Source organism: Heterocephalus glaber, unplaced genomic scaffold, assembly GCF_053883595.1.
Source record: "Heterocephalus glaber isolate CG9 unplaced genomic scaffold, H.glaber_assembly_v1.0 deba00001140, whole genome shotgun sequence".
NCBI classification, from domain to species: domain Eukaryota; kingdom Metazoa; phylum Chordata; class Mammalia; order Rodentia; family Bathyergidae; genus Heterocephalus; species Heterocephalus glaber.
Genome location: NW_028258200.1, coordinates 1,812,345 through 1,836,048, shown reverse-complemented (window position 1 = coordinate 1,836,048; position 23,704 = coordinate 1,812,345). Strand labels below are relative to the sequence as shown.

At 43.8% G+C, this 23,704-nt stretch overlaps 1 protein-coding gene across 9 annotated transcripts in view; it reads right to left on the bottom strand.

Moving 5' to 3' along the window:
• The window catches only part of Scaper (S-phase cyclin A associated protein in the ER), a 375,238-nt gene that overhangs the window by 18,299 nt on the left and 333,235 nt on the right, over positions 1-23,704 (bottom strand). For 8 of the 9 annotated variants that reach the window (XM_004872072.3, XM_087210281.1, XM_087210282.1 and 5 more), the window contains 2 exons: positions 13,656-13,893; positions 8,920-9,069 (listed from right to left, as the gene is read on the bottom strand). In XM_004872072.3, the coding sequence (XP_004872129.1) occupies positions 8,920-9,069; positions 13,656-13,893 (388 nt within the window). Of the gene's footprint in view, positions 1-188; positions 444-8,919; positions 9,070-13,655; positions 13,894-23,704 lie in introns of those variants that run through there. The other variant, XM_021250120.2, reaches the window with a different exon arrangement.

Below are 23,704 nucleotides of genomic sequence, written 5' to 3'. Positions count from 1 at the left end.
GAACCTGCTCTGCCAGCAGTGATAGCCCATTTGAGGTGGTATCAAGTGTCACAGATGTTCTCATTCAGAGCAGGGAATCTGGAGGGGATGAGGATCATTTCAACATCACTGTGACCTGCCATTTGTCCAGGGTTAGAGAATGTGCTAATCCCTAGACGATGGACTTAACTTACTCTGTGCAGCAGTCCCACAAGGTGTTATTAACATGACTCCTATTTCGCAGATGAGGAATTAGGCCCCACGAAGGACAGTGGCTTTCCAGGCTCATAGAGCCAGTGCTTGGTACAGCTGGGCCTAGGACTTCTGTCTGCCTGGCTCCAGAGCCCAGGTTCCTCTCCTCAAGCAGAAAGGCACACTAGCAGTGCCTAAAAGACGAACTGGGCTCTGTGGGCAGGTGGGGGCCTCTGATGGGAGCCTGAAGGTGCCATGTTCCCCAAGGAGCACTATAGGAAGAGATTAAGGAAAAATGTTTTAAAATGCCCTCAGGAAACTTGCTCTTACAATGAACACTATTGTGATTTTACAGATGTAAAAGTACTTTCCTATTGCATATGGTCTTAAGAGTGGGCATACCTGTCAAAAAGCTTTTTCCTAAACTAACTTCTAGTAAGTCAGAGTGGATTTGTTGTGATAATGCACCACTCTGGGGGTGGAAACCTCAAAGGTGTCCGTTCTCATAGCATGAGTCACATAAGTTTGGGCCCTGAGTAAGGACAGCATTTAATCTTCATAACAGTCTGATGATCTGGGACCTTGTCTGTATCATAGCTAAGGAAAGCGATGCTTAGGATAATCCACCCAATGCCAGATATGGCCTGGATGACAGAAGGCCCAGGAGGTAAATGGGACTCTGCCTCCAAAGTTTCCTTCACAAACACAGAATTAGTCAAACCTTAAACCCAGTAGTTTCCTTTGGATCTCAAAGTTACTGGCCCCAGCAATAACAAAATGACATTTTAGAATACATTCAAAGATAAATACATTGTAGTGCCAAAGAAAGAGCTAAAGAACTCAATAGACTTTTAGCCAAAAGTCCATTCAGGAGATTAGACAGTAAAAGAGAAGGGACGGAGTTTTCAAAATCTGGGGCCACTGTAACCTTTTCTGTAGGATCATATACAGAAGATTCAAGTCTCAACCTTCATTCGACACACATCTATTCATATCTACTAGGTAGCTGCCTTGTACCCAGCACTGTTACAGGCAGTGGTGACCACCATCCAGGTACATTTCATCATGTCCATTTCTAGATACAGTGTCACAGATACTCTGCTCACACTGGCCTACCTGTTTGACACCAGTGGTCTGACCTATTCATCTCAGAACTAGAAATTCATCCTCTGTCAGAGATGGACGAACTCTCAGAGCACTCAGCCCTGTTCTCTCTACAGGCAGGAACTAAAGCCCAGGGTCACAGAGCTGCACAGCTGCAACAGGATCCAGCTACTCTGATTCAGTGCCAGGATTTGTTCCACAGGATGGGCTTTCTATGATAGCCACATAAAACCTCCTAATTCAGGGTGTGTGTTTTCTCTGATTACAGATCAGGTCTTCACAATCATCTCAGAATGGCTGATTTAAAAAGTCCTTTCATGACTGAAGACCTAGGTACATTTAAAAAATTAATCAGCAGTCACGAGTTAAACTTGACAAAAGGTTCCTCTATCCTCTTTTGCCTGTGTATCTGACGGCCCAGGAGAAGGTGCACCCTGACCACTCTGGGCAGAGGTTGAGCATCGTCCAAGGAGGCTATGGAGGGAGGGTCGAGTACCTGGCTTCCCTTTGCATGTCTTCTGTTGCTCTGGGTGGAGCTTGGAGAGGATGATGAACTTCATGTTGCCTATGGCTAAATTAAGCCTGTGCCCATGTCTTGTGGCCACTCTCAAAGGAGCTCAGTGGAGTCTCAGTTTCTAAGGGTCCATGAGAAGAGGCCATGGCTAGCTTTTGACTTTGAAGCTGTGATATTAAGAGTTTATGACAGTTATTTTACTGGGACGTTGCATATCTGAATTTCCTGAAAGACTGGCAAAGGAAGAACAGTTTATCTGTATAGTTCTGTTTTCAGATCACTGCACCAGTCATGAAATCAACCTCTTGTTAGGATTTCCAGGCAATGAGACCCAGTGCTGTGAAGATGAGGCTAACAGGGTAAGCAGGGATGGGAATCACTGCCTCTCTCTCTTTTTTTTTTTGGTACCGGGGAATGAACTTGGGTCCTTGCACTTGCGAGGCAGGCAGCAGAACCACTGAGCTAAATCCTGGCCCTACTGCCTCTCTTGAACATGTGTGGAGCCAAGCCTGTGCTGTCTTCCCTGATTCACACAACCACCAGGAGGTGGTAGCATCATGACCTTCACAGTATGCAAGCAGAGCAACTTGCCCAAGTCACAGTGCCAGGAAAGAGCAGGACAGGGATTTCAAGGCTAGCTGACTTTATTTTGAGCCTATGCGGTTTCCTTTTTTTTGTGGGACTGGGGTCCAACCCAGGGGTGCTCTACCACTGAGTTACATTTCCCCCACTTTGAGTTTCTTTACTTTGAGATATGGTCTCTCTAAGTTGGCCTCCAGCTTGTGATCCTCTGGCCTTGCTCTGCGCTGGACTGGAGCCTGTGCTCTGAATCACCTGACATTTGACTTCAGTGCCATCAGAGTGGAGGTTCAGCTGCAGACTGATTCTGATTCTGAGAATCCATTCATTGTCTCTTTCACTGCTAGCACAGCAGCTACAGCAGGAGAAATTCGTGGGAGTGATTCTCTGTAGAGGGGAGCACAGTCCTTGCTCATCTTAGTGCTGCAAAGTATTAAGACCTGGGTTTTAAGGCAACTCAGCCTTGAGGCCCAGTGCAGGTTCCTAGGATAGCCGCTGTCTATTCCAGGTGACCCCTGCCAATGCAGCCACTCATGAAAGCTAAGAGTCCTTATGTCTTCTCAGGTAGTTTGAAGGGTAAAGCACTGTATACACCATGAGCATGTTGCACTTCCCACTAACTGTGTAGAAAAATTCACAAGATGATGAAGGAAGTAAAAGGTACTTTTGTTTGGCTTCTGTGAAGGTGGTGGGAACTGAGCCCAAGGCCTCATGTGTGCTAGGCAAGCACCTGGCCACTGTGCTGAGCCCCAGACAAGATGGTGACTTTGAATACAACTGGCCAAAACTGCTCACTAGAAAACTTCTCCATTCTAACACCAGCCCAGTTGCTTACTAGAAATCTTTAAGTGTTTTGGGCAGAAGTTATTTTTAATTAGAAACTTTCTGTTCTCTTTTGGCCTCCAAACCTCACATTTTTCTTTGGTGCTATGATAATGAGAATAACTTGGCTCCAGGATGGTTATATTGCTGAAATTTTTAGGGTTTTCCCTAGACAAGACGCATTTCTATTTTATGAAAGAAACTATATCTGACCCACAAAGAAAAAAACACAGAAAGTTGAATGTTGTATGACAACTAGAGAATGAGTGGCCAATCCTGGAGGAATCCCGGCTGGCGTTTCTACTGTGCACAACCCCCACAGCCCTCCTCGGACGATGGAGGACAGAGGATGAAGGATGGAGGATGGAGGACAGGGTGGGGGAGTTTACCAATGGGTGTGACCCAGACCGGTCATCTGCCCTGGGGAAAGACCAGAGCACACACAGTAAGTATATCTGAGTAGGATGTGGGCCACTCTGGAAGGCCTAAAAGCTGGATTGGAATGGTGGAGAATTACCACTTTTTTCCTGGTGCTGAGGATTAAACCAGGGCCTTGGGGGTGGTATGCAAGTGGTCTGCCACTCACTGAACTGCAACCCCAGCCTTAGTGTCACTCTTTTTTTTTTTTTTTTGGTACCGGGGATCGAACTCGGGTCCTTGAGCTTGTGCACCAGGTGGCGAAACCACTGAGGTAAATCCCCAGCCCCCCTTAGTGCCACTCTTAAGACATAACTGTGTCCCCGTCCCCTGCAGATGGGATAAACACTAGGAAGCTGTTCCTATTTCTGTGTACAGGTTGATACCTGAGTGCAGCAAACTTAATTTAGGAACACTTGGTTGAATTAATGCTTTGTTGTTTTCCCCACTAAGTCATTAATTACCTAGACAGGCCTGGAAAATATGAGCTACACAGCCTCAGGCAGCACCTCATTGCCTGCTTGCCTGCCTATCCATGTCTGAAGCCCTGGCACCGCATACAGCAGATGACAGGATCAGCATGGGCTTCATTATAGTGAAGCTTCATGGGACAGGGGTGGGCAAGGGACCCCTTCTTTCAACTGCCACAGACTGCAGCTCAACAGTTGGAACCTGGAGGAGGCAGTCACTAACCAGAATGGATATGCAAAGATGCTTATTCCCAGTGCAGTAATACGCGGGTTGTCAAATAATCTGTCATTCCAGTTAATTTAATTATCAGACCACATTTAATTAGCCAATACAAAATGTAAATAAACTGAAGGGCTGACAGCACATACTAATTATGTTCATTATAATAATTAAATGGCAAGGAATTCAGAAAGAGTCATGAAAATACCATAAAATATAGGGAGGCTTTTGATTGAAACAATAACATTTTAATTAGAAACTGCTACCCTATAGGAAAGAGATGATTGGTTCCATCAAGGATGGGGCATTACTTTTATTATCTAGGTTTCTCTTCTGAAGTCATCCTTGGTATCAAGGGGCTCAACCCTTCCAGCTAATAGACTAAGTGGTGGCAAATAAAAAATGCCAATCCTTTATGCAAAGTGGTTACCTAATTAAACTGATTAGGGCTGCAGCAGCATTTTTGGATTCCCTGTCTCAGGGACACAAGCTCTTTCCTCAGTAGGAAATTAACGAATCCCTGCTGAAAACAGATCCTTTGAATTAATCTGATTCCTGACTAATGATACAGAAACATTAAATGAACTAAGCATCAAAAACTCCCCATGAAATTCCTCTGATTAGAAAGAGTAGGACAGCTAAATAAATCACTTCCATGAATGGAAGTGGGTAGCAAAGGTGGTGCCACCTGATTGCCTGTGTTGAGCTGGGTGAGGCTAGAGCCCTTCCAGGATGAGTGTGTGATGGAAGCTGGGGTAACTACACTGACTGTATCCCCTCAGCAAATATTCTCTTAGAAAATTGCTGGGGACTCTGAGAAAACTGTTTTTTGTTTTTTTTTGGGTACCGGGGATAGAACTTGGGTCCTTGTGCTTGCAAGGCAGGCAGCATAACCACTGAGCTAAATCCCCGGCCCCAGTAAAACTGGTTTTTTGAAAATTTTTAGTTATAGGAACCTTGCTGATTCTGCTGGCTGTTGTAACCTCAGCAAGCTCATGGCTACTTCCCACACCCTGCCCGTGCCATGCAGCCTGCTTGGCGAGTATGCAGAGATGGATACAGTGTCACAGAGCAAGAAGCCCCTGTTGTGTCTGCCAATGGGTTCCTGCAATTCCTATCAGGAGAGCCAAGGTATCCTGAGCTTTGAATGCTAAGCATAGTGGACAGGCAGCTTATCAAGGTGCCTGGTCTGTCAGGATTTGGAGCAGAGCAAGGAGGATCTGAAACTGAATCCCCATGTGGTCCAGAGTGCTGCTCTGTGGGTGGTTCCAGTCTCAGCCTTTAAAGTGTCAGACCCTGAGCTCACAGGGAGATTCAGTATAATCCTCTTGCTCCTCTCCTTCTTTTTATTTTCTAAAGTATTCATAACATATAATTTTCCTGTTTAAACTTTTTTTGTGTGTGGTGTTGGGATCAAACCCAGGGCCTCATGCAAAGCACTCTACACCCTCTGTTCAAACATTTTTAACCCCACAATTCAGCAGCATGAAGTCACTGACAGTGCTATGGAACCCTCACCACTATCCCTTCCCAGAACCAATCAGCTTCTCTATAGTCAAAGATGCTCCAATCTTGAGAAGAGAAAGGACTCATCTAAGGTCACACTCTAGTGGCAGAGCTAGGGCTAGAATCCAGGATTTTGATTTGTAAACTGTGGCCCACTTGTGCACAGGAAACATGTTTACTTACACCATCCCAGAATCTTTGAGTCACCTGTGTGAGGCACAAAAACATACCCCAGAGACTTCTGCATCAGCATCCAGAGGGCAGAGCACCTGCTTCTCAGAGAACTGTCTTGGTGAGTGTGCACCATTGTCCATTATACACTTCAGTGAGGTGAGCAGGGCACCCTGACTTTAAGCAATGTGAGAGATGGAAAGTGCACTGGGTGAGCTCTGCAAGCCTGTCTTGTAGTTTGTTCTCCCAGAGAACCTCTAAGACATTTCACGAGGCTTACGGCACCTCTTGGAGCCTTGAGTCCTCATCTGTCAGAGGTAGGAATAACCTCTGTTTCACACCTTCCCTGAAGTTCTCATGAGGTAAAAGGTAACAGAGGGGAAGGGCCAGGGATTTAGCTCAGTGGTTCTGCTGCCTGCCTCGTAAGCCCAAGGACCTGAGTTTGATCCCCGGTACCAAAAAACAAAAGATAACAGAGGGGAGAGCAATATGAAGAACTCAGCACACACAGGGGTAATGCTTAGAAACAGCATCTCCATAAGGCATGGTGTCTCAGATTTTAGCAATTACTATTTTTTCTATCAGTTTCTTATTTCTTTTTACTTTCTATCATACTCTTTCTTCTCATAGATTTGTTGTATTTCAGCAATTGCCCTAGGCCTGAACCAAGTTTCCCCTACCTCAGAAAGTGGATGTCCAGTTTAGAATTCAGTCCTTCTGGGAGGCAAGGTTTTGAAACAGAAGGCCTGGCTTTTTCACTTTTCTGGTTCTTCCTAAGAGTGAGGTTACCTCTCAGTAATGACCTCCAAACCTTACTGCATCCTCTTCATCCTCAATGGACAAGTGTTAGGGTTTCAGTCTCCTCCTATTGCCTAATGTTCCCTCTGCCCATTTCATCTGCTTTTTTCCAACCAAACATGTTCAGCCTCCACTTTCCCACCTGGCCATTGAGAAACACACATCCCATGACTCCCATCTCTGTTCATGGTGATGAGACCAAAGACACTTTTATGTTTTATCTAAATCCCACCACTGTGGGATGCAGAGACAGGAGGATCACAGGCTCTGAAATCACATATAATTCTGAGTCCTGTCAGCTTATCATAATGGAATTGGTTTATGCAAAAAGTTTCAAACATCCCTACCATTAAATATGCTAGACAGACAAACCTTTTGCTGTAGAATCGCACACAGCCAATATTATCACACATGCAAATTCCTTAATTCTTTACAAGTGTAGCCGAGTGTCATGATATAGTGAACCACTTCAGCATAAAACAGGAAGCGGTTAGGTAAACTGTGAATGTCCACACAAGATAGAGCTGTGAAGCCATTAAAATGACTCCCAGAGAGAGACTCTGATCTGGTATGAAGACCAGGACATGGGCAAGTGTGTAGTCTGTAAAGCTGTTCCAGGGAAAGTGCCAGAAAGGGAGCCTGGCTCTCTCAGGTGGTGCGAGCAAAAATAGCTATGATTCCATTTCATTTTTTTATACTTACTCTGTCTTTTTCACAATAAGGAAGAGTTTTATAACCAGAAAAAGAAACTTCTAAAGGGAAATAAAATGTAATTTAGTAGCTTGAATGAACTCACAGGAAGGACAGAAATCTACCAGGAGATTCCCCGTTCCCTAAGCAGCTTGCAGGAGACTGGGGATCTGCTGGGCCTGGCCTACAGAAAGGATGGTACACCTCTACCTAGAAGGCCTGCAGGGTCAGGGGGTGCTGCTGATGGCTCAGGGGTGGGGGATGAGGCAGAGCTGCTGCCTGATTTCCTGCAACAAGGTCTGAGAAGTAGAGATTTCTATTTGATACTCATTTTGGGAAGGCCCTAGATTACCTATATTTTAACCATGGAAATACCATTTTAAAATGGACTACATATTCCTTAACCCTGTATAGGGACCATGCAGGAGACATGTTTACCTGTGTTACACAGGGTCAGCATGGTTGGCATCTGCAATGCAGGGAAACATAGCACAGGGCTTAGTGTCCTTTGCCCCTGAAAGGCTGGGATTCTGAGTTCCTGGGCCTGCCTTATTTTCTGTGCTCCTCCTGTCAGTCAGGCGGGCAGTGTCAACCTCTCAATGAGCAATTTCTTGCCTTGCACTTGGCTCTGGAAAACCCCTCTCTTCCTGCCCTGGTCTGGTTTGCTGCAGGCTAATATGAGCCTAGAAAGCCCAATGGTCTGAAACTTGCCTAAAGTAAAAGTTAGTAAGCTCAGAGTGAGACTAAGGGGAGTCCAGAGTTCTGTTTCTTAGCTCCAATCTACAGACGTAGGGGGTTTCAGATAAAACTGGCTGTCAGGAATTCTCACCCTTTTTGATATGTTAGTTATGCCAGACTCTGGTTTCAAAAACAAAGAAATAAGGCATCTTATTATTATTATTTTACAAAGTTTGTAACAGATTTTCCACCTTCATAAAGCAGAAGAATCCTATTTACACATGAAATCTTACTTAGAAACCAAGCAAAGCAGTTGAAAGCAAAACTTGTCTAGAACTCAACTAGGAAAGGAGCAAGTCCTGCCTCTCAGACTCCTGTCCAACACTATTCTAGGCAGAAGCCAAGAGCCAAGAATAGCTTCAGATGCAAAAGCTACCTTATCAAAACCAAACCAAACAACAACAACAAAAACAACTGGTGACCAGAGCATCAGAATCTATGTGCTAAGGGAACAGATGGTGAAGTTTACCTGCTAAGGGAGGAGGTTCTGTGAAACTTAAGACGATTTCATTAAAATACTTTCTAGCTCTGAGAGGAGACCTTAATGCTACCTGGTACTGATCAAGTCTCCGGAGAGGTGAGGCCAGACACACCTCCAGAGCCAGGGCAAAGGGCCCTGCCCAGGGCAGATGGGCTCCAGCAGGCCACCCTGCCTTCTGTCACTCAAGCAGTTCGCACTCAGCCCTGGGAGTGGGCCAGCAACCTTCCGGGCCTCTTACCTGGTTATCTGGGTGGTTGACAGTGAAGTAGCCCACACAGACGATGACCTCATGAAGGAGGCTTTCACAGGAGACGTGGCTGCAGTGGCCCAGCAGGGAGCTGGCCATGTGCCGGAATGCAAGGGACAAGCCCTCTGCCCCTACAATAGACTGACAGTGACAGGAGTGGTTAGGACTCCCAGCCCCAGGAGAGATGGACTACAAATCACACAGTGAGCCAGGCCTGTGTACTCTCTGCAAGACTGGGCAGCACAGGACGGTTCTGCAGGACTATGCTTAGCAGTGCAGCTAGCAGGTGGTTATTCTGTTAGTGACATCACACCTGGGATGTTTGCCCTGATGAGGGACAGGAAATAGAGCACAGCAGACAAAATGCTGGGACCATGTAAGACATAGTCTCTGAAAGCATGGTTATCAATTCCATTTTAATAACTTAATTTTTCTCATTATATATATTTTAATTGTAGAAAATTTAGAAAAGTATACAAATATTAAAATGCATGTAAATATATCACTTAACTAACTTCCAATACTTCTTTTCTGAAGGACAGAATATTTTCTTGTACAAAGAGATAAACGTACATATCTAGTTAGTCATCTATATTCAAACAGAAAAGAAATAAAAATAAGAACTAGTGATTATTCAAATAAATAGCTCTATAAACCACAAGCTTCCAAAAGAATGTGAAAAACCAAAGCCCCCCACTCCCCTAACCAGGAAGCCCCTCAGCTCTGGGCTCCTGGGATCCTTTCTGCAGACAGGCCAAGGCTGCCAGCGGGGGCTCGGGGAGCCACGGCTGCCTGTGTAGCCTAGAGCTTCTATTTAATAAACATGTCAAACAGACAGAGCGACAGGAGGCCAAAGGGGAGAGGCGAGGCCCACAGAACACACTGCGGCCCACATTGGAATGAAGCTCCGCTGCAGGCTGTGGGAAAAGGCTGCGTTTGAAACTCATCTCCTAATTTGAGGTCTGGCTGGGCTTGAACCAAGGCAGATGTGCTGCAGCTTGGAAATTTCAGTGACTTCACTTTGCAGAGCAGAGGGTGAAACGGAGCCCTTCAAGTGGGTATCACTGAAACAAAATGGGAGCCAAATTTTAAGAGTGGCTTTAGTCTCCATTTCATTGCCCCAAGGTAGAAAAATGCTTTTCAAGCCCCAAAGAGGCTTTGGGATAGCTTTGTTCCTCTAAATCAAGCAGTGACACCTTCTCACTCAGCCCTTATTTAATTAGCTGCATCCAGCATGCTGTGACCCGGTGTTCTCTGTTTAACCTTCACTGATAAGAGCAGGTCAAGGAGCATGTAAGTTTGAATATAAAAATTAAAGCAATTTTTCATGGAAACTATATTTCCTTTTTTAGCCAGAACTAATTACCAAGTCAGTACATTGATTTGTTTCTCAGGACCACCTTCAACTGTAAAAACTGTCAGTGTGAATGCAATCTACAATGTCCCTGGTCTCAGGGCCAGCTGTGCCAATATGATTTCAGAGTGAACTTACACTCTGTGTATAGGGAGAATATCCTAACAGCCTTATTAGTGTACAATGAGATGGAGCCCGCTAAGAAAATATCCTAGTGGCTCCCCTCATATTCCTGTTGTACACTGCAGCTTGCATATAGCAGTGGTCAGGTTGTGGCCCAGGAAGGGTGGGACACACTGGAAACACTTCCTGCACCCCTGATTTTCTGACTCTACATCTTACAGATAGTCTGGGAGAACTCTTCATCTGAGGAGGCTGAGTCAGTCCAACATTCTGAGTGTCTACTGTGTACCAAAATCTTATTTATTTATTTATTTTTGGTACTGGGGGTTGAACTTGGGACCTTGCCCTTGTGAGGCAAGCGGTACAACCACTGAGCTAAATCCCTGGCCTCCAAAATCTTTTTATTTAGAGAGATGGGGATCAAATGCAGGACCTCAGGCATGCTAGGCAAGTGCTCTGCCACTGAGTGGTACCTCTTGCTCTGCAATTCTATCTAATCCTCAGTTTTGTGAAGTAGATGTTTTTCTGTTTGTCTTTTTGGTGTTTTGAGACGGTCTCACTGTGTAGCCCAACTGGTCTTAAACTCACAATCCTCCTGCCTCAGACTCCAGGTATGTGCCACCCTACACAGTGGAGACAGGTGTTTCTGATCAGATTTACAGATGGGGATACTGAGCCCTAGGAGTTTAGATGACTTGTCTAAGTGGGTCATAGACCCAGGCTCTGCTGAGGGTGCCTCCCTGAGATGGCTCTGTGTTCCTGTGATGTTGGGGTGGCTCGTGTCGATCAGTTTCCTTCTCCATGTTCCTCTGTGAACCCCAGGGTTGTCTCTCAGGTCACTTTCCTGTTGAGATGCACGTCCTCCTCTTTCCACCTGAAATCTCTTTTCTTGCCCTTCACAAACATAACTCCTAACATCTCACTCATGACATATAAGTTGTTTCGATGAACTAGAACATGAGTTTCTCTGACAACATCTATCATAAAAATAGTCCTTTTCTTCCAAACATACCCACTGGTATATTGTGCACACAATGTGTGTTTACTGAGCATTTCATGCTTGCTCACATAATTTACACTCATGGTGGCTGTGTGGAGAGAGGTATCACTTTAGCTTGCTGACTAGTGTGGCAGTTCACAAATGGCCACAGATCACTGACATTTCTCCCATGGAAAGGGGAGCCTCTTTCTCCCTCCTCTTCAGTCTAGAAGGCTGAGGCTCATTCAAACAACAGGGTGATTGACATGTAACTGTATGACCAAAAGGATGGCAGCCAGGACCTTATGAAGTCGGAAGAACAGAGGCCCAGCAGGAGTCCTGCTTATGCTCTGCTCCAGGGTAGGGGTACCTGGAGCTAGGGCTGAGGACAGAATGAGTAAAAATGACAGCAAGATTGAGTAAAATAAATGAACGTAGGAGAGACAGAACAGGGACAAAAAGGAAGAAAAACCGGGAAGGAAAGAAGAAGGAAATGGATTTGCATGAGAAATAGAGAAGAAAGAAGCCAAGGTACTGGAGCCCTGCAAGAACCAGCCAGGAGAGGCCACTCCACTCTGAGGGGAGGACATCTGATTCTGAGGACAGCTGAACACTTCTGGCAACCTGGTGCCTTCTCCCTGATGTTTCTGGTAAAAGTGGCTCAAGTAGGGACACCCTTTGGGATGTAATGGCAAGGCTCTGGAGAGAAGAAACCTTGGTTTTTATCTTGGTTAGGCATGAAGGGTTCCAGAAATATGCTTTGGATTTTTCTAACATTACTAGCCATCATACTTCAAGGCCAGCAGGGAGCAGGCTGGAGCTCAGCGGTGCTCCCGGGTGAGGGAGGAACGTAGCAGAACAGGGCAGGGATCAAAGTTCCTGACAAGCAATGACTTACTCCAGACAATAGTGCACAGTGGGGCACACCCTGTGGCAGTATGGATTTAATCCTGGCCAGAAGGCACAGGAAACTAGAAGCTGAGAGAGTTTCTAGATACCTGTCTCTTCATAACCTCTGGATCAACCTGATGGGTAGAATGCTGGACACACCCTGAAGACAAACTCTGAGGACAAAATTAGGGTCCCCTGATTTCTAAAATGTTTCTAGACCGAAGACAGTGGATTTGGATCTTCATAAAACACAGATGTTACTGTGAACAGAGGCAAAAAATCACTGGCTTTTTCTGGGGAGCTATCTCCCCTTTAGGTATCGCTGTAAACTCCCAGAACTCCACATGTCATGTGTTTACCCCCTAAGGCTGGTTCAGATGCTCTGGAAACAGAAACACCCAACTCTGAGGGAGGGATTTCTGTTCTTGGTACAGATAAAACAATTATACAAAGCTGAATGATTCTAGATGCAATGATACAGCTTATTAATTTCCTCTTTTGAACAGAATGACAGGAAGATATGAATTATAGAACTGCCCATTTGTCAGCAGCTGCAAAACAAAAGTGTTTCTTCCACCTCAGGATGGCAAAGAGCACCATTTTCATACGTTTGCATCTCTATAACCTTTTCCCTCTGAGCAAAGTTATTTATCTAAATTACGGGTTCATCACCTGCCACGTTTTTCTTTTTTAATGAAATCACTTGACAGTTAATAAACTGAAAGAGAAAGTCTACTCCTTGGGGCTTGTTCTGTTCCAAAGGTTTGGTGTTTTTGAAAGTTAAATATCCTATATGAAAAAAAGTCTGCTTTTAAACTGACAGTCTAGTATTATAGCACAAAGCAATTTTTCTCTCTTTAGCTATAATAATTTAATTTACAGGGGTTTATAATTTAACTGTGCATGTACTTTACATTGTATACAAATCAGTTAAATCACTCATTGACAGTCATTTCAATCAAAATAATGTATCTAACTTTGGTTCTGTTTATGTAAGAAACCATTACTTTCCTTCATATTTAAAAGTTGATGGGAAGATAATACCTTTATCTAAAGAACTCAGGTCAGAAGGCTTGTAAGAGCCCTATGGCACAGGATGAGCTTTGGCGGTCCTGGGGTCCTGGTTCGGCCATGTGGAACTCTGTGCAAAGTACTAATTGCCAATGTCTCAATCTGTGTGGTCATTATGAGAACAAAAGAGGAAGACATGCAGAGGAACTAGTACAGTTCCCAGAAAACAGTAGCTTAATAAATGGTAGATATATTATAATTCTATTGATTGTAGTTTGTTTCTTATGCCTCAATGTACCTCACATTATATCCACATTAAAATATTAACTGCCTGGCTGGATAACAGCAACGGAAACCAATGCTTGGTACCTGAAAAGCCGGCAGATCCAGCACTGCAAAGCTGTTGAAGAAACGCAAACTCTGAATGGCGACTTGGACAGTGTTCTGAGCGTAGCTCTCCTTAGGGCTGGCCGAGCTGGGGTCCGAGATGGTGCCATGGAAGAGGATGCAGTAGAGCATGTGGAGAACTCCAGCCAGGTCTGTGGTCTGAAGAGCAGCTGTCAGCCCCGTGGGGTCCTGGCGATTACTGTCAAATATACTATACGACCTGACAAAGAAACATTCAAGTCTCTCAGAGGAATCTAGTTAAGGGATGTTAGCATTTTTATAGGTCAAATGGAACAAGACAAGCAGACCGTTAAAAGCAAACCATCTGAGTTGTGTAATGAGGTAACAAGAAACCTCCAGGAACCAATGCAGCCCTCCCCACCAAGTGTACAGGGCTTCCCTTTTTTTCCCCAGGGATATTGGGTTGCTGTAGCAAGGTCCACTGTGCCTGCTGTAGCTAGGGCTGGGCTGCCACCACCACCCTACACTCTGCAGCCTTGGCAGCCCCACTTTGTTTAATGCCTCAGTTGGGCAAACTGCACAGAACAGTGAGAACTTCTGAGGCCAACACCACAAATGTTTCCTTTTAGATACACAAAGAGCATCTTCTCACGGAAGGCAGGTACCAGGAAAGCATGCAGCCTCAAAAGCCTGGTAATGCGTTGGTACACAGGGATGGAGACCCTCCAACTGCTTTTGCAGGTACTGTTTCAGCATTGAGGAATATGTTGAGATGGATTGTAGAGACCAGAGTCACAAGAACAAGCAAGTGCCGGATTACATCGATGTAAATCACTGTGACTGAGGCAGGGAGTGCTCTAGATGAGCAAGAAGAAGCAATTGTGGTAGGAAACAAAGTCTTAAAATCAAGATTACTGCAGCAAGGGTTTGCTGAATCCACCTTGTTTCTGAACTCAGGCATCACAGAGCACTGGGAGCAAGAGCAGACAGCCACAGTGAACACGGCTGCCAAGCATTCAATTACCTTCTTTCCCTCCTAAAAACTAGAAAGACTCCTTTCTGGGCTGGGGATTTAGCTCAGTGGTTCCAGCACCTGCACAAGGTCCTGAGTTCGATCCCCGGTACCAAAAAAAAAGAAAGTCTCCTTTCTGAGGAGCCTCCCTCACTCTACTTCCCTCCCTCACTGCCAGTGTGCTTCAAGTGCCCCCTCCTCATTTGCTCTGGGTTCTGGGTGCCCAGGCCCATGGCTGAGCTGCATACTTTGTGCCCCTGGCTCCTCAGTGTGGTTCAGAAGAGCATATGTCATGCTCATAAGTAATAGGATGGATGGAGGACTTCTGCTGAGAGGCCTAGAATGAAGCCCTTGCTTTTCCTCTGTGGGGTATGAATCTGAGGAGATACAAGGTCTGGAGTGGTGACAGACACTTGATCCAGGCATCATATAAACTCTCAGGTCCCTCGGTACTGTTCCAAGAGGGCCTTACAGTTAGGTTACAGACTCAGCTTTTTTTCAGGAAGGGAAGTGGTGATACCCCAGTGTCTTCCTTTTATCTGGCATGATCTGTACTGTATGACACTGAGCAGTACTGTCCACTGTTACCCACATGGGATGGCAACTTTCCCTGGTATTTAACTTAAATACAGGTTTTCCTCTATGGTCTGTCATCCTTCCAGCTGGAACCTGGGCTGGGAGGCAGGCATTAAAGATCTATGCTCACCTCATGTATTGCCCAGGTGCACTTGAAAGACACCAGTAACTAAGAATCAGGATATGGTGGTTGGCAAGTTTCTACTATTTTGTCTCCTTTTAAAAATTCTAACTTATTTTTCGGACTATTTTATTCATTTTAATTTCATGTTGTAGTAAAGTAGTTTTGTCCATAACCACCCACAGTTAGCATTTATTTCTTGAATGTATCCTGTTTCTTTTTCTTTTTTTTTTGGTACAGGGGGTCGAACTCAGGACCTTGCGCTTGCGAGGCAGGGCCACTGAGCTAAATCCCTGGCCCCATATCCTGTTTCTGATGTTTCTAAGAATGCAATCATGTAGTCTGACATCTTTGTCTACTTGTTCTTTTCTCCAGAAAGCAGCTCTCTTATGAAATACTGGCATCTTGTTAATATGCAGGCTCTGCTGGTTACTTTCACATTTTCCACCTCTTTTCATTCTTACCAGTTTCCCACAGTTGGTAGGGAAGCTATTTTTCTTCTCAGTGACACACGACCTGGGCAGATCTGGTGAGACGCTTCTGGTCACACAAATTTGCTAGCAGCAGACACAGGGGACTATGCCTGGCTCTTTAAAGGCAGTGCTTTGTCCAGAGACCAAACAGAAGGGAACCTTTTGTTTTCTCACTGGTTTCTCTTATGTCAGGTTTCACAGTTAGCTCAATACTATTCAAGTACATACAGACCACAACACAATCTTACATGGTATGATACGGAGACATTTTTGACTTACAAAACTCAATAAAAGCATGACTTTAGGAAGGACATTTATTCGATTATAGGCACATCTGAACCTTTACACAAACTTTGGCTAATGTCAGTGGGCTCTCACTTCCTTCCATTAAGGCTGAGAGAGTTAGAGGTCAGACCCTAACTAGAGACACGAGTGGAGATTAATGTGTCTGAGTTTATTATACAGGTTCCCAAAAGGGGCCTGTGTTTGTTTAAAATTGACTGCCTTTTAGAACCAATGACAAGTCAAAGGACATTTCTCCCTAAAACTAATTTCTAATGGGCTTTCATAATCTTAGGGACAAGTGACACCACTGCTGGTGTGACAAGTTTTACTGCTCTGTGGCTCAGAATACTGATTTCCTTTCTCTCACTGTTTGTAACTACTGCTAAATTATCAGCATCTTCTCACACAGATATTCAGGAATACAGCCCTATCATTTAAAACACTTTGCAAGATTTAATCTTTCCAAGCATTTATTAAATGACACAAACTTACCATTTCCTCTTCCTAAGAATGCAAAAAACTGAATAAATAAATAGAGGGAAGGTCATTAGAACAGCTCCCGTCTTGTACCATCATTTAGCACAACACTAATCTGACAGATTACAAAACAACACAGCCTCAGTCTTTTGCAAATACACGTCTAATAAAGTCAGTGTTAAGATCAATAGAATTCAGATGTGAAAATGGTTCAAAAATACATATTTTATTGGTTTGGAAAAATATTTATTGTAAAGTGAGAGAATGCAAGGGGCTGGGGAGGCCTGTGTGCTGCTCTTGGCTTCCTCAAGGACTAATGCAGACATGAAGGGACTGTAAAGGATGTTTACTTTTGATCCAGCCTGAAATATGGATAATCTGTCCATGAATAGGCTACTGACTCCTGTTGGTCTTAACTGTCAGTTATAATCACTTTAACCCTAAATGTTTATAATAAAAAAAGGTCTTATTCACATCAGGCATGAGTTATAGAGTTTTCTTTAAAAAATACATGGAAGATGGAAAAAATCAGATCTGAAGTTCTGTATACTACCCTCTGAGATCTTCATTTTACCAGATTTCAAGGTGTTTTTGTTTGGACTCTAATACTACAGATCTTAGTGGGATATTCATTTTTGTTCATTAAAGTTAGATTCCTTTCAGAAAAACTGTAACTATAGCTAATACTTCTGCACTGTGCCTGAAAACACTCTTTGCCTTACAGGAGAGTATGGCTGCGACAGAAGGGTATGGTTGAGCAAAAAAGCAGTGATTTGTGTGGGCATGAAGTATTCCATCTCTGGTATTAAACCATTGTATACCCTGCCTTGCTTGGCCTAAAAAGGCAGTTGAGGCAGCTCCTGACTCTATAATCCCTCCTGTGTTCCTGGCTTATTTTCTCTCAATTTGGTCCCAATTTCTAGCTTGGTAACATTCAGTCTGATCTCCTCTAGCATTGGTGATTTTCTAGCCTGTTCTCCTAGCTCCATGTGTTTTTGGCTTTGCTCATGCCTTCAGCTCTGGGACCCCTGAGATAACTTGTAAGAACATTTAACAGAAGCCCCTGAAACTAGAGCTGCAGTAAGTCTGCACGGTGTTGAAGTGGTGGTGAAGTTATTATCTTTCTCAATAATGGATGAGAATCTCACACATAGGAGAGGTGAACTGTTTCTCGATAGATCTCCAGTATTTGGCTCTTGTCTTGGATACTCCAAGAAAGCCACCTGCGTCCAGTAACGTCCGCATTCACCAGGCCTTGTGGTGAGCACAAAGAGGAACGATGCTCTGTCAGAAACCTCATGTAAAAGCCAAGATACTGTGCTCCAAGAACAATGAGCTCTTGTGATACGCAAGGTCAAGGAAGACCAGGCCCCTGTTCAGAGGATGGCGCCATCCAGCAAGGGCAGGGAGATGTATCAGTTTTCTACTGCTACTAGAACAACTTACCATAAGTAAGTGGCTCACAACAATATAGATTATCCTATGGTCTGGAGGTTAGAAATTGAAATTATCTCACTGGGTAAATCTAGGTGTCACAGACCTGTGAAGAAGGGGGGAAGCTATTTCCTTGCCTTTGCTAGCTTCCCAAGTGCATGCATTCATTGCCTTACAGCCCCATACTCCATGTCAAAGCCAACCGCAGATCATCTTCAAATCGCTCCTTAACACTGACTTTCCTACCTCCCTCTACTTCTGAGGACCCTTGTGATTACTTGGATCTGCCTATATAATCTAAGACAATTCCCTCTTCTCAAGATCCTTAGTGATACCTGCAAAATCCCTTCTGCCTTGCAATATACACAGGTTCTGGGGATAAGCATATAGATATCTTTGGAGAGGTGTTATTCTGCCTACCACAGTGGGCTCATTCATTCATTCAACAGATATTTATGGACAGCAAGCACTTTTCTAGGCACTGGGATCCAGCCATAAAACCTGTGCTCTTATGCTCATGATGCTACATTTTAGTTCAAGAAAACAAATTAGCAAATATATAAATCAAATACTGTATATGGTATGTCAGGTGTGATAAATGCTGTAGATGGGCAGGGGACACAGCCAGGAATTGAAAAAGTAGGGATCTGTGTGAGGCTACTTTATGTAGGGTGGTCAGGATCTGACATATTAAATATAAGTTCCTGGTAGAAACTGTGAGTAGGAATTCTAAGAGGAAATGTCTGTCAGTGCCTTGTTATGAATATGACTTGTGCCTTAACCTTACTTGCCTGGCTTGATTTACTTTTTTCCAAACTATTTTGTTTTGTTCTAATTTTCTATCTTTTTTTCTCCAAGTTAAAAAAATGTGCATAGTTCTGTAACCAATCTCAGGTCATTTTTGAAACCAGGTGAAATATAAGTCAGCATGACAACCAGCCCCCATTTGCCCCTGCCATGTCTAACCCTGAAAGGAAGAATTGCCAATTTGCTATTATATATGAGCAAACCAGCTCTAAAAAGCTAGCGAACCTGCCACATGCCACAGAACTTGGAGAGCAGTGACTGAACAGACATCTTTCTGAAGCTCCATATACTGGCCAGCTTTTCATTGTTTGGGACTAAATATCTGGCATACACAACTTAAAGGAGAAAGGGTTTTTTTCCCTTGTGGTTTCAGAAGGTTCAGATTACAGTTGGCTGGGTCCAAAGTAGAAACATCATAGTGGAAGGGTTTGGAGGAGAAATGCTGCTCACTTCATGGCAGCCAGAAGCATAGGATGGGGAAAAGCACCAGCAAGAGTCACTCAGTCCTGTCAGGGTGAAAAACTTAACTATCACCCCAAGCCTGTGCTTCTTTATGTAATACTACAGCAGCGTTTTCCTCTTGAGATTCTTCCCCTCAAAGTCCTTGAGCCAGTGGGGGACTGACTACAAGTACATCCTGGACACAGGTTGCTACCTGCAGCCTGACAAACCTGTACATGTATCTGGGGCTTACTTTCACCCTCATCTGCCATGAGAATGGAAAACCAGTGGAGAGACTGTCCCTGAACTCTGGCCTTGGGGGCTGGGGCCAAGCCACCTCCCCTTTCTCTCCCTCATACTGAGCACACTGGTGGGCACTCAATTTGAATTGTACCAAACAAAATGGTCCTCTTTGGTCTCTGTAAGTCAACCAGGGCTTTCTATAAGTTCGGGGTGGTGGTGGTGGTAGAATCTTTCAGAAATCTCTACATTTGCACATGACCAGTCGTGAGTTCAGGTATAGCCTAGAAGTCCCTGCTTCCGGATTCTTTTCATACAGATAGCTACTCCTCCTTGTCCTTCCAGAGGTTGTGGGAGCTGCCTGGACAGTGTGAACAGAACTGCTGAGTGCTTCCAGGGAGATAACTTACAGCACACTCAGCTCAGGGCACATGAAGGTGCTCAGCAAATGTCACTTCTCTCAGTTCCACTTGCCTGGGCAGTGACATTCACTTTGAGGCCCACTTTCCAATCCCAGTGAGCCTTTTGTCCAAGTATTCTGACAGCTAAAGATTTAGGAGTTAATAGAAAGGATGCCAAGAAATAGGGTGACAACAGCAAATAAGACACTGCAAAGAGAGTAGAAGATAGCTGAGCACAGGACACCGGGGACTCATTTATCATGGGGCAAGTTGGAGTGTGGTAGGCTGTACTTTCAAACCTAACTCATAGCAGTATTTCTGGTCTCACACACTCCTCCAGGAGCTTCATATTCCCCTTCAAGGGGCCAAATCTATTTCTTCTACCAGTGAAACTTCAGTGGAAAGAATGCAGTAGAAGTGATGCTATGTAACTCCTAAGGCTCGGCCACAAACACAACGTGGCTTTTACTGGCATTTCTACTACCGGGAGGATTGTTCTCAGAACCCAGCACCATATTGTGAAGATGCTCAAACCGTCCTGTTCTGTGGCCCCATCTGGAAAGGCCCCCACCACAGCCATGGGCAAAAAATTGCTCAGATTTCTCCAACCTGCAGCCTCCAAGGCTTCTGCAGCCCCCGACAATGTAACAGAGATAACCTATCCTCTCTGTATCGTGACAGAATTCCTGATGCACAGAATAAGAGAGATTAGTCAATGGCTGTTTTATGTCACTAAATTTTGGGGTAATTTGTTATACAGCCATCATAACTGGAACAAGGAGACGAAAAAGAAAGGCAGATGTAAGGTAGGGGAGATAAGAGTAATCGGAGGAGAATGGTGTTGGATAGTCTCCCATGTTGCAATGGGACAAGGAAGAATTGTAAGAACAGAAGAGTTTAGTTTGGTGTAAAGAGATTTTTTTTTTAACAGTGGGAAGAATTTATTGAGAAAAAGCTTCTATCTAAGAGAGACTGAAGGGGGACTGGAAAGTGGTTGTCCCCAGGAGAGATTTTTTTTTTAAGCATCAAAAATTCTCCAGTGACAGAATAGGCTTCTTAGTAAGTAGTGAGTTTCCTGTCACTGGATATATTTAAATAGAAACTGGTAGGATTATTGAAAAGATTTAGACCTGAAAGGAGACTAAGATTGCTTTCAGTTAGCAGAGAGTGGCAGCAGCTTAGGACTGGATTATGAGACATGGACAGAGTGGATGCAGTCTGGAGCCGATGTCTGAGAGACTGGTGATGCCATCCACTCCAAGGGATGGTGTGGCTTTCAGAGCACACTTCCTTCTGTCCCTTTTGTCTCTTGCTCAGATGACTGCTAGCACTCTTCCCACTCTCCACCACCTCTCTAACACATGCTTCACACGATGCCTGTCTCACATAGTTCCTAACAGGTCACTTCCCTGCTTCATGGCTTTTAGTGCCACTACTGCCACTACCACATCTCAGCAAGTCATTTCACATAGCTCACATAGTATTTTTACATTTATGATCTCATTTGAACTTCATAATAATCTGGGAGGCCTTGAAGTCACCACCATATACATCTCAAAGTTCAGCTAAAGCACTCTATTTATTCTTCTTATTTTTCTGGTTTGATATCTTTGCTTATGCTATTTTCTTGGTTCACCTTCTTAACCCTAAATATTCCAATCCTTCCCAGCTTTCAAGGCCCAGGTGAAATTCTAGCTGCTCTAGAAAAAAACTAATCCTTATAAACAAACGAGTGCTCTCTTCCCAGTTGAACTCCATCAATGACAGTGACAACAGTACCAACATTAAGCATGTACATGTGTCAGGTGGCATGCTAAGTGCTTTTTATGTGTGACATTCTATCTTTGTCACTCTCTGCCTGCAGACACTACATATGCATCTTCTTTCTCCTACTGACTTCACAGGCCCTAGAGGACATGATCCATGCCTGAGTCATTTCTGCTTTTTCCCATGCCTAGCACAGGGCCTGGCACAGAATAAGTGCTACATAAATATTTGTTCAACAGATGAATGGATAGGCAGGCAGGCAGAATTAAAGTTTACCTTTACTTGAACAAATGGTTTGGAAGCATCCTTAAGCACTTGAGAAGTACTCCTTTATAGCCACATAATTAATGGGCTAAATTATAAGCCATTCTAATCTTTTTACAACACAGGTTTCCAGACTTTGACTAGAGTAGTTTATGAATGTGAAAATGAGAAACAGAAATACATATAAAACAAACATCCTTTTGTGTAAAAATATTCTAGAATTCAGAAGTTTTCTCCAACCAATCATAATTAGCAGGGTTTTGCAAGCTTCTCTTTCTCCCCACAGTCATAAAGATCACAAATTCTTTCACCGTGGGTCCACAGACTACTTGTCCTCTTGCTATTGTGCCTGGTACAGTTGTGAATACAGTGGATGACTGTTGATTAGGCGAGAAGATTATGTTGGTAGAATTCAGAATTGCCCATCACTGTTCTGATCCTATTAGTTTGTTAAGAGTCAACACCTTAAGGGGGATTCTAAGCCTTGCCAGTTAAGAAGTTGAGCTGATGCTCTGAGATTTGAAAACTATCTATTTCTTTTTACTTTTTGTAAGTCCAAGAATGGAAAACTGATAAGAGTAAAGAAACAGGCACTTCTGAAAGTCGAAGTTCAGTCTGTTCAATATTGTTTTATTAAGAATTATAGTTTGTAAACAATTCTCATATTAAAATAAAATCAAGGGGCCAGGGATTTAGCTCAGTGGTTCCGCTGCCTGCCTTGCAAATGCAAGGTCCCGAGTTCGATCCCTGATACCAAAAAAAAAAATCAATCCTTTCACCAGGGGATCACAATTTCACTTTTTACTTAAAGAAATGCAAGTTTATTGTTCAAAACCAATCCTGATTACAGAAGCCATAGCTAGCACTTTTCTCCCCCAGGATGAAGCAAAGATTAGCAACACTAATTCTGACACCCAAATTGTCTTTCAGAACACCTAGGGAAAAATTAGAAGATTAGGGACATAATAGAAGGGCGGTGTGAAGTAGACCTGCTGTAATCACAGCACAAAGGCCTGGCCACCAGGGCAGACTCAGAGTGTTTACTCAGAGCTGCGCTATCAATTAGTCTGCTTAATTATCTCAGGCTCTGCCAGCTCAAAAGCAATTTTTGAAGGCCTCCCTGCCTGCTCTTTGTCTTTTATTCTTGCTAGTCACAAAGGACTTTAAGGACAAGTCTTCCTCGACTCTCTGGCTGTAGCTGGATTCTGGTAGCCAAAGCAGGCATTACATGATTACTCCTATAAAGCAAACACGCAGGACCTTTCTTCTTAGATGTGGCTGTGACCTAGTGCAAAAACTCTAGTGCATGTAACAAAATGCTTGGGCAGGTCACTATAGTTCATAACTTAGAAATTTAATTCCCATGAAGAAATGGGAAGCAGTACAAAACAATCTGTCAATATTAGAGGTAAACAAATCTGAAGTGATAGAAAAAACTCACTGTACTCTTGTGACCTGGTGGTGTTCACAAAATGCTAGGAAAATGAAGGGTAAGAGAAGAACAATTAGGAGCCATTTTTCTTACTTCTTTCAGAGTAGGAGGTTTACATGGCTACTGCCACAATTTCCCAGGTAAATTAAGCCAGGAAACCATCTGGACTTTTTTTTTCTAGAATAATCTGTTTTTGTATTAAGTCCTACTAATAGAAATTTGCTAAGCAATTGAGGTTGGATAAAGCAATAATACTGGGGAAAATGGATTAAGAATTCTTAAAAACCACTAGAAGTAAATCACTGATTTATTTTAAAATCAGTTACATATGTATACAGAA